Source organism: Podarcis raffonei, chromosome 8 (assembly GCF_027172205.1).
Source record: "Podarcis raffonei isolate rPodRaf1 chromosome 8, rPodRaf1.pri, whole genome shotgun sequence".
Classification (NCBI taxonomy): domain Eukaryota; kingdom Metazoa; phylum Chordata; class Lepidosauria; order Squamata; family Lacertidae; genus Podarcis; species Podarcis raffonei.
The window spans coordinates 52,985,448-52,999,042 of NC_070609.1; the positions used below are offsets into that span (position 1 = coordinate 52,985,448).

The 13,595-nt window shown below is 41.4% G+C and overlaps 1 protein-coding gene across 2 annotated transcripts in view; it reads right to left on the minus strand.

The window, feature by feature from the left end:
* Positions 1-261: 261 nt before the first annotated feature.
* RPGRIP1L (RPGRIP1 like) overlaps positions 262-13,595 on the minus strand; it is an 80,297-nt gene continuing 66,963 nt past the window's right edge. For both annotated transcript variants that reach the window (XM_053400098.1, XM_053400097.1), the window contains 3 exons: positions 9,812-9,896; positions 2,588-2,721; positions 262-985 (listed from right to left, as the gene is read on the minus strand). In XM_053400098.1, the coding sequence (XP_053256073.1) occupies positions 891-985; positions 2,588-2,721; positions 9,812-9,896 (314 nt within the window). In that variant the 3' untranslated portion in view covers positions 262-890. The remainder of the gene's footprint in view (positions 986-2,587; positions 2,722-9,811; positions 9,897-13,595) is intronic.

A 13,595-nucleotide genomic window follows, 5' to 3' on the forward strand; every position in this document is an offset into this window, starting at 1 on the left:
GCCCAGCCTGGAGCGTAAGATAATCTGATCGATTCTTTTATGGTTTCATCTTGCACTTTGATAGCTATTAGTTGAAATATGTAAATCTCTTTTTCCTGGAGATGAAAAACAAAACAAAACAAAAAAGGGAGGTTTACACAATCCTCTCCCTTCAAAAAACTTGATAATCACAAACAACTGATTATAATGTTAGCAGAAGGGCAAAAGTTGTGTGTTTCTTTTTATAAAAGCTTGCAGTAATTTAATAAGTCTTGGGACCAGTCTCCTTCTTTATATTTAATTGATAGAAACGGCATGCATCAAAGAAAACGCATACTGAGATTTAATGTGCATAAAATGGATATTAGCATTTTAAAGAGGCAGATTAACACATTAATCCAAGTAATTTTCATATATTGCTTCTAATAAAAGCTTCACAGTATAAAATCCTTAATGAGGCTAATCGCAGGCATTCCATTTAGTGGGGTGATTAGGGATAACATAAAAGTATTTTTAATCAGTTTTCTAAGGCTTAAGGTTTTTTTATTTTATTAAAAATTAAAAATTTGACTTGCATTTTTATTACTGTTTTATGTTAAGGCAAACATCATGTTGAAAATGCAAATAAAGCACATCATTCAATCATGTAGGTATTAATTATTTACAAGCTGGTGTCCATTGTGGGGTAGGGGCTGTAGCCTTAAGGGTGTGTGTTGGGGAGGGAAATGTATAAAAAGGAAAATCCAAACAGACAGGAAAATATACAAAGTTTACAGCTGCAAATTGTGCATCCTTCACATATAAATTATACATTAAATATTCTGTAGCATCTCTGTCTCTCTCTTCCTAGATCTAGCCTGTGCGTTGGTTATGCGGGGAGAAAGCACATCTGTCAACACAGGCTCTCATTTTCAGACCTCCTCATAGACTGAGCGCAGAGCATGGAGGGCTTCTACTGTTACTTTGAGCTTCCCAATTACCGCTCCACCATCTGGTGAATCGAAAACTGGAAAAGAAGCAGAGAGGGAAAGCAATGTCAATAGCAAGTTCACAGACCCTCGCATTCCACACCTTTGAAGAGCTTCAACTTCGGTTGCGGAAATGCAAAGACCCTTCATTCACACGCACAAAGTGATTGTGTGTGTGTGTGTGTTGTAGTAACAGAACTCTTGGCCATTTCAAGTAAGCGCATCTGAGAACCGCAGTCAATTGCTCTTTTGAGACCATGAGCTAACCACATCTCCAGATGTGGAGCATACGTTTAACAAAGGCAGAATGAGATAAGAGTTGTGGAAAGTCCTGGGTTCTCACCAACTACAAACACATAGGTGAAGGACCACTGCCATCACCTTCTTATGGTGGAGGAAGATGAAACCTGCTCTCCTGCACAAGAGTGAGCTCTTCCTAGGTAGATTATACTACATTAAAAAAGGACATTCCAAACTGGCTGCACATGGTCCCTCCCCATGACTAATAGGTTAATGACTGTCCAAGATTTACCTTATCATCCTGAGAATTTAGGGTAGCTGTAACAGTCTTGATGTAATAAACCAAAGTTTATTGGACTAAGAAGGAGCCTTATGTCCATGTCCTCCATCCTTATCCTTTCCCTCCACCCACAGTTCAGTACTTCCATTGCTGTTTATTAAACCAGTTTCCCAGCGTATCCAAAATGGAAAACTGCCTTAATTTTTGTTTACAATCCAGAATATGAAAGCTGGATCTTCTAAAACACATGTCCTCAATCACACAGAAAACCAGCATGGTGCAGAGAGATCCACGTTCAAGTTTCCACATCGCTTCACTGGGTAAAACAGGGCCAGTCACTCATCCCCCAGCCCTAACCTAACTGAGTTGTTGCAAAGATATGGACAAAATCCAGGATAAACAACCAAAACAAAATCTAGTTGTGACCTAAGATTACCAGTTCAAGAACAAATGCTTGATGTCTGGTTCAGAAGAATGTACCTAAGTTGTAAGGAAGATGGTGGGTTCAGTCTTGTTTTAGGAATTGCAGTAAACTCCTCCCAAACACCACCAGCTGCTAATACAGCTTTTATAACTATAATTCACTTCTGAGGTCTGGAATAGCATTCCAAGAACTGCCACAATCCAAAATCCACTTTTATAAAAATATTTATCTGGGCCAGCTCTATCATTAGGTAGAGTGGCTGCCTCAGTCAGCAGGTGATGAGGGGTGATGAGAGTTGTGTGTGTCACATGGCCTCTGCTCAGGTGTGGTGGGGAACACTCTGCAGTGGCTGCGTTTTGTACATGGAATGGAGAAGGGGGAAGTGCTATTTTGTCCTTTGTTTCAGACAACAAAATGACTTGGGTCTTCTTTGCTATCTCTCTTTCTATAGGACTACCTGATAAAAATTCCACCTCTCCAAGCGGGAGGTGGGTGGAAGCCCAAACAAACCTGGGAAAGATTTGGGAACTGAGGGTTATAGCCAGTGCTACTCAGAGGAGACTCACAGAAGTACATGAACCTGAATAACTTAGGTTCATTAATGTCTGTGGGTCTCCTCTAAGTAGAACTAGCATTGGATACAACCCTCAGAGCTGTAAGAAAGCAAAACTAAAGAGAAAATGCCCTCAAACTCACTGTTGATGTCTTGGTCAATGACGTCTTGCCCTTTCCGAAATATCTCCATTAGACTGACGTATGCAAAGCCAATATCTTCACACTCAAGATCTTGCTCATCCTCTGGAGGGTCACTTACTACTGTAAATCGTATGCTGAGAAGGGGAAAAAAAGGGGGGGAGGCAATGAACTCAAATATTTATTTTTGGTATTTCAGTTTTAACTTCCATTGGAGAATCTCAGGGTCAATTACAAATTATTCACACTTTTAAGAACTGGGTGCTTTAATTTTAAAGAGAAAGCAGCCACAGGGCCCCAATCCACCAGTTTCCTGCCAGAAATTGCTGCCTGTGGCTATTTCCTACTCAGAGTGCCATTTGCAGTAAATAGCACATCTGGGGGCAATTGTCAGCCCAAGGTGTGTATGGCATTTTCAGAAGGAAACTAGGCTGCAGTCTCATTTTGAGATCATCGTGCACGGCTTTAGACCAGCTTCCTATGTCCCTGCTCTGTTCCTCCTGTTCTATAAGGGCTACAACACTGTTGAGAGGTTCCCAACACACTCAGTGAGGGGTCAGGATGCAAAGAGCATAGGAATATAGGAATCTGCCTAATATAGAGTCAGACCATTGGGCCCGTTCAGTATGGTCTACAGTGGCTGGAAATGGTTCTCCAGGGTTTCAGACAAGGATGTTTTCAAGCCTTACCTGGAGATGCTGGGGACTGAACCTGGGACCTTCTGTATGCAAAGTAAAAGCTATAACCATTGAGCAACAGTCCCAAAGCATATGCTTATGTATATGCTCAAGGCAGCTTCGGGATTTGTGTTTCTAAAGCACCCACCGCCCCACTCCTCTGCTGAATGACAAACCATCACTCAAGGGAGTTTCAAAAGCAGCTGATGATGCAATATTGTGTTGGTGTGGGTGAAATGGATATAGAAGCAAAAAATCCCACTTGGCTCCCTAAAGGCCTTGGACAAACTTCCAAGTAGCTCTTTGAATCCTGTTCTGGGGCTCCAGTTCCCAGTACTGTCCAATGGATTCAGAGATCTGCAGCTGATGGTGAGGATGCAAGGAACTGCAGATTTGAAGGTCAAGATGAGCAGTTTGACATGCTGCGTGGCAAATGTTTTCTTTCTTTTTTTTAAGAAACCCTGAGTGTCAAGCCCCTTTTGTGACAGGCCACATGGTTCAGCTGTTCAAAGAGCAAAAACCAGGGACACAGCCAGTGCCTGTGGTGGCCGCAGTGCCATTCTTTCACCAGAAAGTTCACAGGAAACAACAACAACAACAACAACAACAACAACAACAACAACAACAACTATGTGGCCTTCCAAGAACATGCAACAAGGTTAAGCTGCAGAAAATATGACATTGTGAGTCCTGGCTTTAAATGTATTTTTTTAAAAAAATATGTACACAAGAAGACAGCTTTCCCTCTGTATCTGTATTGTTCTCTCTTTCTCGCTCTCAAAAAAACCACACCACAAAAACCTTTTGTCAGCAAGAGAAGATCCCACGATCCCGTTAAACAGAGCTTTCAAACACATATGTAAAATATATGAGAATGTCCTCTAGCTGTATGCATTCCTCATAGCGTAAAGTATCTCAGGCACAATGCTAAGACGCGGTGTAAGTTCTGCCAATAAAATTATCCACTTAAGTACAAAGAATTGGAACGAACTGTCCTTTGGAATGCGACACTCGCTTAAGTCAGAATACAGAATAAAACTAAGATACTATTTGGGGGAAATTTAAAAGTACAATATCCTTTAAGGAGCAGACAAATAGCCTACTTCCCGCTACTTCCCCCTGCTATGTTCGCCTGCGTTTGTTTACTTGAAAACACGGAATAGTACAAACCATAGAGACACATGTAACTCATTAACTTTCCCTGGCACCTTCATCAATGCCACAATCGGGAGGTCTAGCCAGACCACAGAATGTTGGCTTTGTAGACAGTCAAAGTATGCTGCGTATGTCAAGAAATGACATCTATGAAAACATCAACGTCAGTGAGAATTAATCCCACTGTTGATACTGTAGATACTGCTTCAGAAAACACATTCGCTTCTAAAAGATCAAAATGGGAATGGTAAGGGGAAGCACCTTCCTACATAAGATAGGACTGAAGCCAAATCTTGCTTTCATTTCATGAAATGTTAGTGGGTTAAAGTGGGGTTATACTATTGATCGAACCCTATTCTGTGAGATTTGTTGTGAATGTGCTTGTTATCTGTGTTAGCTGCTCCAACAAAACCAGCATCTCATTCCTTTCCCCTTCATTTCACCCTTCTAGGCTTAAAGAAACTCTTGCTGCCTTAAAGGCCCCCAGATGTTAAACTGGTTAAATTAATTTTTTATTTTTTAGGATACAATCCTATATGTCAGGTGAAAGTTCCCTGTACTCAGTGGGGCTTATTTCACAGTAGAGAGGTACAGGGATGCCGTGTAACTTGATTAATCTGTGGGAAGAGCCTTTAAACCAGGGATGGCAAACCTCCTCTAGATGCTGTTTGCCTAAAACTCCCATAATTCCTATTGGCTGGGGCTGATGAGAGCTGTAGTTGAATAACATCTGGAGTGCCACAGGTTAGCCATCCCAGATTTAAATCAAAGGGTTTGGGACTTCTGGGTTAGCGCCATCGGCTAATGGCGGATTCCCTCCGAGCTCCGGAGGGAATCGGCTCCGCAGGATCCGGGTCTTGCCGCTGCGGCGACGTGGGGACCCTCAGAAATCACAGGTGCTGAAGCCTGTGAACTTGGTGACTCGGCGGGCACCATTTGCGCCCCCCCGACCTGCGAAGGAGCCTTTTTAAAGGCTTCGGAACGGGGGACAGGGTGAGCGGCGCGGTGCTGAGAGTCGACTGCTTCTCCTGCGGAGTGAAGCCGCATGCCATGGTCGGAGAGCGCTGACTTCTTCTTGTGAACAATTGGATTCTAAAAGCAATAACCCGTGAGTAATACGGAAATTGGATTTGTAAAGAAATTTTTTTTTTTGAATTAGGCACGATCGGGGAAGGCGCAAACAGGAAGTCCATCTCCCCGTCTTATAAATAATCTAAAGCAAGGACTAGCTAACTAAGGTCGAGAGAATTTCTTCTTCTTTATTGGGTAAAAGACATTAATTTCACAATTTGGCAGTATAAGTAATTTTACTGGAGGATAAGAGCTAATTTGGAGAGCTGAAGTGCCACCCCCCCGGACCTGGGAGTGATCCGCGAGAGAGCTTGTTGAGGAGATATAGAAGAGTTTGACAGCTGTCAAATTAGCTGTCAAGAAGGAAAAAGAGAACTTTGTTTCTGCTATCTCTGCTGGATATATTTGCTACAATTTGGTTATATTTTGTTGAAAATAAGGAAGAACTGATACAAACTAACTTGATTTTTGGATTTGAACTGGAAGGAAGATAAAGTAACCAAAATCCCTCTAGAGGGGATTTTGGGACATTACAAGAATGGCTGAAGGAGGAAAAATTCAAGCTAAATTGGACAGAGTGTTTCTTCTCTTGGGAAAGTTACAAGGCCAAATTGATGTTTTGGCTACAAATGTTGCAACTCTGGACTTAACAGTAAACAAATCCATTGAATTTGATAAGGACTTGACTCATGAAGTCTATGCAGCTGGACAAGAAGAGAAACTTGAAAGATTTGAGAGTGTGGAGAAAGAGATATATGTTGTTTCTGAGGAAAAGGAAGGAGGAGATGTAATGTTGCAGATGACAAAGGAGAGCCAGAGGCCTGACATGATGGCTACAAAGGAAAATAAGTACTGGATGATGAAAATCTGTTTTGAATTGAAGATTGAAGAATGGAGAGATCTCCTTATGTGGAGATCTGAAGACATATGGATTACAAATTTGATTAAGGTGAAAGTTGGAGCTTTTGGGACATTTGGACTTAAAAGGAGTAAGAAACAAGATTCAGGCTCCACTTTTAAGTATGGAGGTCTGGCTGGAAGAAATATGGACCCTATCGGGACAGAGCTTCTCCGAGATCTGGTGTTTAATATTAAGGACTACCAAAAAAACCGGCAGAGAGGAATTGAGAGAGAATTAAGAGCCTCGGACGTGAGGTCTCCAGGCTGATAGTAGACTAAGACTGATGGTCATTTGTTGGGGATTGAAACCGGGAAAGGGGGGGGTCGGGGTTGGGAATCCAAAGGGTGCAGAAGAATAATCTGTTTTTTTAAAATTTTGTTTTGTTATTAGTATGAAAATTGGGGAATTCGTGGAAGGGAATTTGGGTCGACTTTAGAAAAAAGTTTTAAGAATGAGCACTGATGTTTAAATACTGATGTTTATAAGTTAAAATTGGTGTGTTTTTTTTAAATGAATTAAATATAAAAAGGTCAAAAATTGGGGACAAGAACTTGTTGAATTAACAATTTGAATTGGAATATAAGAAGGGGAGGTGTGGGGAAGTCAGGGAAATATGTTATTGAAAATAAGGATTGTAAACTTTATGTGTTTTTAACTTTTTTGTTTTTCTCTTTTTGATTTTTTAATGTATAAAGGTGGAAAAACTCAATAAATTTTTTTTTTTTAAAAAAAATATTAAATCAAAGGGTTTGAAAGATAAAATCTGGGTGGGTGGTTTGGTTCTGATGTGCGCTTCTTATCATCTTACTAAAACTCTGCATTTATAGGACACATTTCAAGAGTTCCAAACTTTCTGCACTCCTTTCAAACAGGTAATAGACCAATATTATTACAGTCCCCCTTGCCCCTACTGCTGAGAGACAGAGGAGGGGAGGCCTTTGGAGAAGTATGGGTTTAGTGTTCAAGTTACGCAATTTTAGTCCTAATTTCCATTATCACTGATTTAGCCTATCGCTATAGCTAGACCATGTGCAGCCAATTTGGAATGATATTTTTATCCTGGGTCCTTTGGTTTCCTAAACTTTAAAGTTTAGTTCCTGTTTCAAATGGAAAAAAAGTTCTGGTACTATTATTATTATTATTATATAAGGCATTGTGATAGGAAACATGTGCCGAGGGAGCAATACGCCAACTTCAAAATGTGCTGCGTCTGTGCATTCGAGGGCTGCATCTCCCTTCCTGATGGCCCAACTTCTAAAAGGTGGAACGAGAGTGAGGAGGCTTTATGGATGAGCCTGCCCAGACGGCAAGGCTGGCTTCAGATGTTCTGGAGGTGGGATGGTAACTTCTGAAAAACGCTTCCATGTGGCGGAAGCCTTTTGCGGATACCGTAGCAGATGCAGATGGCTTTTGTGTGGACGTGTTCAGCCACGTGCTGAGCTGCCATACTAATTCCCCACAGAAGGAGACATCCTTGCTTGACACGCAAGTAATCCACATGGAAAGCTGGTTGCGCTAGTCATGGCATTATGGTAATTATGATGCCACAGCAGGGCATGAATTGCTATTTTACTGCCGATGCTCCACACGGAACAGTACCTTTAACCGCAAGGGTCAAAAACCAGATTTCTAGGACGAGGTAGGGATTTCAAAATGAATGACTAAATGCAACTGAACAAGAAAGTGAGCATCTTGTTTGCAATGAGGGCAAGGTACAGATTTATATGGTTTGGGGCAGAATCTACTCATGAGATCTCATTTGAAGTACGGTGTCCATTTCTGGCCACCGTAAGGCAAGAGCTGATAAGCACAACCTATGATGACTCAGACTACTCAGCCACCCAGCCTAGTACTGTGTATTCTGATTGGCAGGAGCTTGCCAAGGTCTTGCTCAGAGAAGGTACATGATATCCTTTTAACTGGAGAGGCCAGAGATTGAACATGAATATGCATGCAAAGCATACGCTCTGCTACTGAGCTATATAATTCAAGAAGGACAATCACAAGAGAGTGATGAAGCATCTCCAACAAGACAGATTGGATCAAGAAAGAGGCATCTAGTTCCTTCAACCTAATTCTAGATGGTAAAAAGCAGCGTTTGAAGCATGGCGATGGAATATGTACACCAATTCCACATAATTAAGATGTCAGCAGTAAGGGAAACATGTTTCTAGTGAGCCTGCTATAAAGCAGGAGTGGATCTGAATGACAAGTTAGCACACTGCATTTTGAAATTATATATAATCTGATTTTATTTTTTCAAAAAAATATATTTTAAGAGATTATACCTTGCCCTTCAAAATGTAACACAGGACAGAGTATAATTGTGGGCATGTGTAGGAATTAAACCAACACATGTCCACAGTTATGAGCACTGGATTCCTACTGAAATAAATGAGACTTGAGCATTACTAACTGCTGGTTGTGACATGAGGTGAATGGTTGAGCAATGGTATTTGCTTCCTGAGGAATCTGTGGACTTTCCCTGGAGTCTTTGAAGGTGAGGGAAGAGGAGAATCATTTCAGAACACAAGGAAAAGGTTATCTATCTTGCGTTCATGCATGGGCTTTCAAAAGATTTCAGTGGGAAAGGATTTAATCTTCTACCATTGGAATGACATGGACTTAACCTTGCACAATGATTGTACAGAGGCAGCATGCCAATGTTTGTGGAATTTCAACATTTGAGCGAAAGATCCTGCTTAGTCACTGGACTCAAATTAGTCCTGTGAAACAACGATCGGGACACAGAATATAGCACTATTGGGAAATCTGTAACTTTATTTGGAGTTCTGCTCGCACCAGCATGTTATCCATCTTACTAATGTATGCAGTAAATCTGGAAGTCCTTTCCTTGTTTGCAGAAATGAAAAAAAGAGAAGAAAAATCTTTCTGAACTTCAAAGTGCTTTAGATGTGATACATGCCTGCTCTTAAGGGATCACTTTATGGCACTTCCTGTCGGATTCCATTAAAAAATTGTGCACCAGCCAACATATGAAGCTCAATTTTAAAGTAAAATGGAGAAAACAAAGACTACCGTCTTATTGCCAAGTACTACCCTCAGGTCTGCACTGCTTATCTGTCTATATATGGATAACTTAAGTGTGCGAAAGGCTGACTGGGAACCATTCTACCTGAACCAGCAGCTATTCTGAACCACAATCAAAACGGCATGGATCAATTACTCCTCTACAAGGAGAATGACTGTCCTGTTGGAGGGGAAAAAAGGGTACACATTGTACTTGTTGTTCTTTTCTGTTTTTTTGCGGGTGGGAATGAAAATTATAAATAATAAATAAAATTCAGGTGCTACTATGTGACAACATCATGTACCCTTGAAAGAAACATGTAGCATTTATCACATGAAAATACAAAATTGTGAAGTTGAAGGGCATCTGACCCATTCGGCTGCAAAATTTACCTTCCGGGGCTGGGCTCTGATCCTTGAAGCATGGCCTTGAGGAAATCGCGCTTCACTTTGTTGTTTGCCTGGTCCACATGTATCACTGAAAAACGCAACAGGAAATGGCAATGGCTGCGATTACTTGCAACGAACGAAATGAACACAATTTGCTTTGCTAGTTTGGTATCCAACCACTATGAAATTTCAGTGCTATAAATTCTCACTACATGGGAACATGCCTGTATTCAAATATTCCTTCAGCCAATGTCCATGATGAACAGTTCCTGTTTATGGCTTAGATGTCTGTACATTACGATGCCGTATGATTCTATTTTATTTTTCTTTCATTCGGGACAACTCTGAAGGATCACAGCTGAGTTGGGGAGCACAAGCCCCCTCCCCGGTTCATTGGGCTGGGAAAGCCCCCTTAACCTAGTCTTCCCCAACCTTGAGTCCTCATATGTTTTTGGACTGTTACTCCCATCATCTTTGCCTGTTGGTCATGCTGGCTGGGAATGATGTTGGGTTGTAGTGCAACATCTGGAGGCCCAAGACTGGGGAAGGTTGCCTTAACCCAAGGTTTTAAGTAAGAGAGCTCATTTCAGCTGGAGCACATTGTACCAAATGTTTAAATGTACCAAAGGTCTGCTTCTGTATAAGATGTTACCATATGCATCCTTTAATGAGGGTAAGTAAATCCTTTTACTGTACTCAAATTTCTCCCCCTCACACTGAATGGAAGGATTGTGGGATAGTTCTTAATGCCCTGCTTTGAGGAACAGAATTAAAAACCAGAATCCACTAAACTGCAAATTTTATAAATAAGAAAGTGTAGTGTAGATGAACAGAAAGAAGACATAATGCTACATAATCCAGAGAAGTATCTACTTTTAGAAAAGGAAAGCAAAATGTAAAAATACCTGTGGGATTAGAATCCTTATGTCTGAGGGCCCTTATAATGATTTTGTTGAGTCTTAAATACATTTAACTGCTCAGCTGTGCATATCACAGAGTTGGTTGAAATGTGGTAAAGAGGGGGATTCCCCCCCCCATCCACATCTAATAAATATTTAATGTTTGTAGCCATAGGCTACTGCAAATACAGCAAAATCCCTATCAGCATGGACATAAAACATGGATAAATATACTCTCTGTTCAAAATGTACTGTAATCAAAATTAAAATAAACTTAAAATTTTCTAGGATTACTCATAGATTTAACTGGCTCAAATTTTCAAGCCACCTTCTACAAAGCACTGGTGTTTGGTTCAAGATTTGCAGCTGGATTGTCTTTGCAGCAATTGGAAACAGTGAAACTTGAAAGGATATATACTCGCATTCATCAGAAAGTAAGTCAGTTACTATTACCTGTATTGCTCACCTATCTCCACACACACAGTGACACAAGATAACCATATATATTTTTCTGCAACAGGTGTATGGTAGGCAGTGCAATAAATAATGTACTATATCAACCATTTCCATTTGTTTATTATCTGTTTCCTGAAGCACTCTTGATGCAAGGCTGTGTAAGACTGAGTGTAAGACACTGGCTCCCACATTTGAGTTGGCTTGTCTTTGAAGACTTTCTCCAATGGTCCTGTTCTGAGTGGCCCACCTTTTGAAGCAGGGCAGGTGGGTTCCACTGTTGCTCCCCAGCAATTGGTATTAGGAGAAACACTGTCCTTGAACTACAGGGAAGCACATTGATCTAAATGTAAGGAAGCAGATTAGAGGTGGTGTCCATTGCACAGATTAGAGGTGGTGTCCATTGCTGCCCTCTGACAGATTTCAGGTTTGTCCTCCAAGTTTAGTCCAGATAATATTGTACTTTGTGGGGAAACAAGGCCGATCTGGGCATTGAAGTCGCCTCCCAAGACAAGCCAAGGGTTGGGTGACAGAGAGTCTATACTTTCGAGTAGTTGGTCAAGTTTTTCCCAATATGATCTCAGTTCCCCACAAGACTTTACTGGAGGTATGTACACGCAGATGCAATAAATATTTCTCAGGAGACTATCAGAAAGGGACAACACTAAAAAATTAGGGGTGGTCAACGAGGGACACTGTTGAATTGATACATTAAGAGAGGTTGACACCAGCACCGCCAGGTCTTCCATACTTTACAGTTTTAAGAGCTGGTTGAGTGTAACTTGTAAAACCCTGGACTTCCTAACTGTAAATATAGAACATGGAACAGGAAGCACAGGAAAGCAGTGGAAATGCCCCCCCTTTTTTGCATAGGGGGCACCTCTTTTGGGGCACAAACATAAGAAAGTGGTTCAACTAATGGGTCCAACTAGCAGAAGCCCACACAATGACTTTTGCTAGTGCAACAGGGCTTCCCACCTCATCTGCCCCAATTGGCTCAGTGGTGGCATGAGAGAAATTCTAGAATAGCACCTGGAGGGGAGATCCTTCCAAAGCAATCTTATTAATGCTATGTTGACAAAGCAATCTTATTAATGCTATGTTGAATTCCTCCCAAACATTTACAAGACATCTGCTGGCTATTGGACTCGCAGCTGTCCAAGGCAGCGCAGGTCAATTCTGCATCCAGGGCAGCTGTCTACCAGCTCCATCTGGTACGCAGGCTGAGACCTACCTGCCTGTGGACTGTCTCGCCGGAGTGGTGCATGCTCTAATTATCTCCTGCTTGGACTACTGCAATGCGCTCTCTGTGGGGCTACCTTTGAAGGTGACCTGGAAACTACAACTAATCCAGAATGTGGCAGCTAGACTGTTGACTGGGAGCGGCTGCCGGGACCATATAACACCAGTCCTAAAGGATCTTCACTGACTCCCAGTACATTTCCAAGCACAATTTAAAGTGTTGGTGCTGACCTTTAAAGCCCTAAATGGCCTCGGCCAAGTATACCTGAAGGAGTGTCTCCACCCCCATCATTCAGCCCGGACACTGAGGTCCAGTGCCGAGGGTCTTTTGGTGGTTCCCTCACTGTGAGAAGCAAAGTTACAGGGCCTTCTTGGTAGTGGCGCCCACCCTGTGGAATGCCCTCCCATCAGATATCAAAGAAATAAACAACTATCTGACATTTAGAAGATATCTGAAGGCAACCCTGTTTACGGAAGTTTTTAGTAACTGATGTTTTAATGTATTTTTAGCCTTTTGTTGGAAGCTGCCCAGAGTGGCTGTGGAGACCCAGCCGGATGGGAGGGATAGAAATAAATAATAATAATAGCAATTATCATCATCATCATCATCATCATCATCATCATTAATGTGATGGCTTATGGAACAGGGCTGGCTTAGCCTAAAAGGATCCATGCAGATTCCACCCCACTATTCCAATCCAGAACCATGCATGCATGCAGATACACAGATCAAATTCTTGTGCGTGCTAGCTTGTTTCTTAATTGCAATTCAGCTGCATGTAATGACGTACTCCCTCTCAAAATGAATGGGAAATCTTTTTGGGGTAAAAGCAGGAGGGGACATTCTGTGCGTTCAACTGGAGTACTCAGATCTGCAACAGACTGCTGGATGGAGCACATCTCTTTTATTTATTTAAAACATTTTTCACCCACCTTTCCTAAAAATTCAATGCAGTTAAAAAATAAATATACAAATACAGTAAGAGCAATAAACCAAATGGTGCGGTACAAAATAGAAATACTGGGAGAATTAATCTGAGGCATTCCCTTAATTGCCTACATATCCAGTTAACTCTTTGTTTAAATTTGCCTTGTAAAAGGAATGCAAAAATAAATAAATAGCTTTTAAAATACCAGCTTGTGAAATTAGCTGTGAGAACAGAAGACATGTGAAAAGTTAACCTATGGTACGT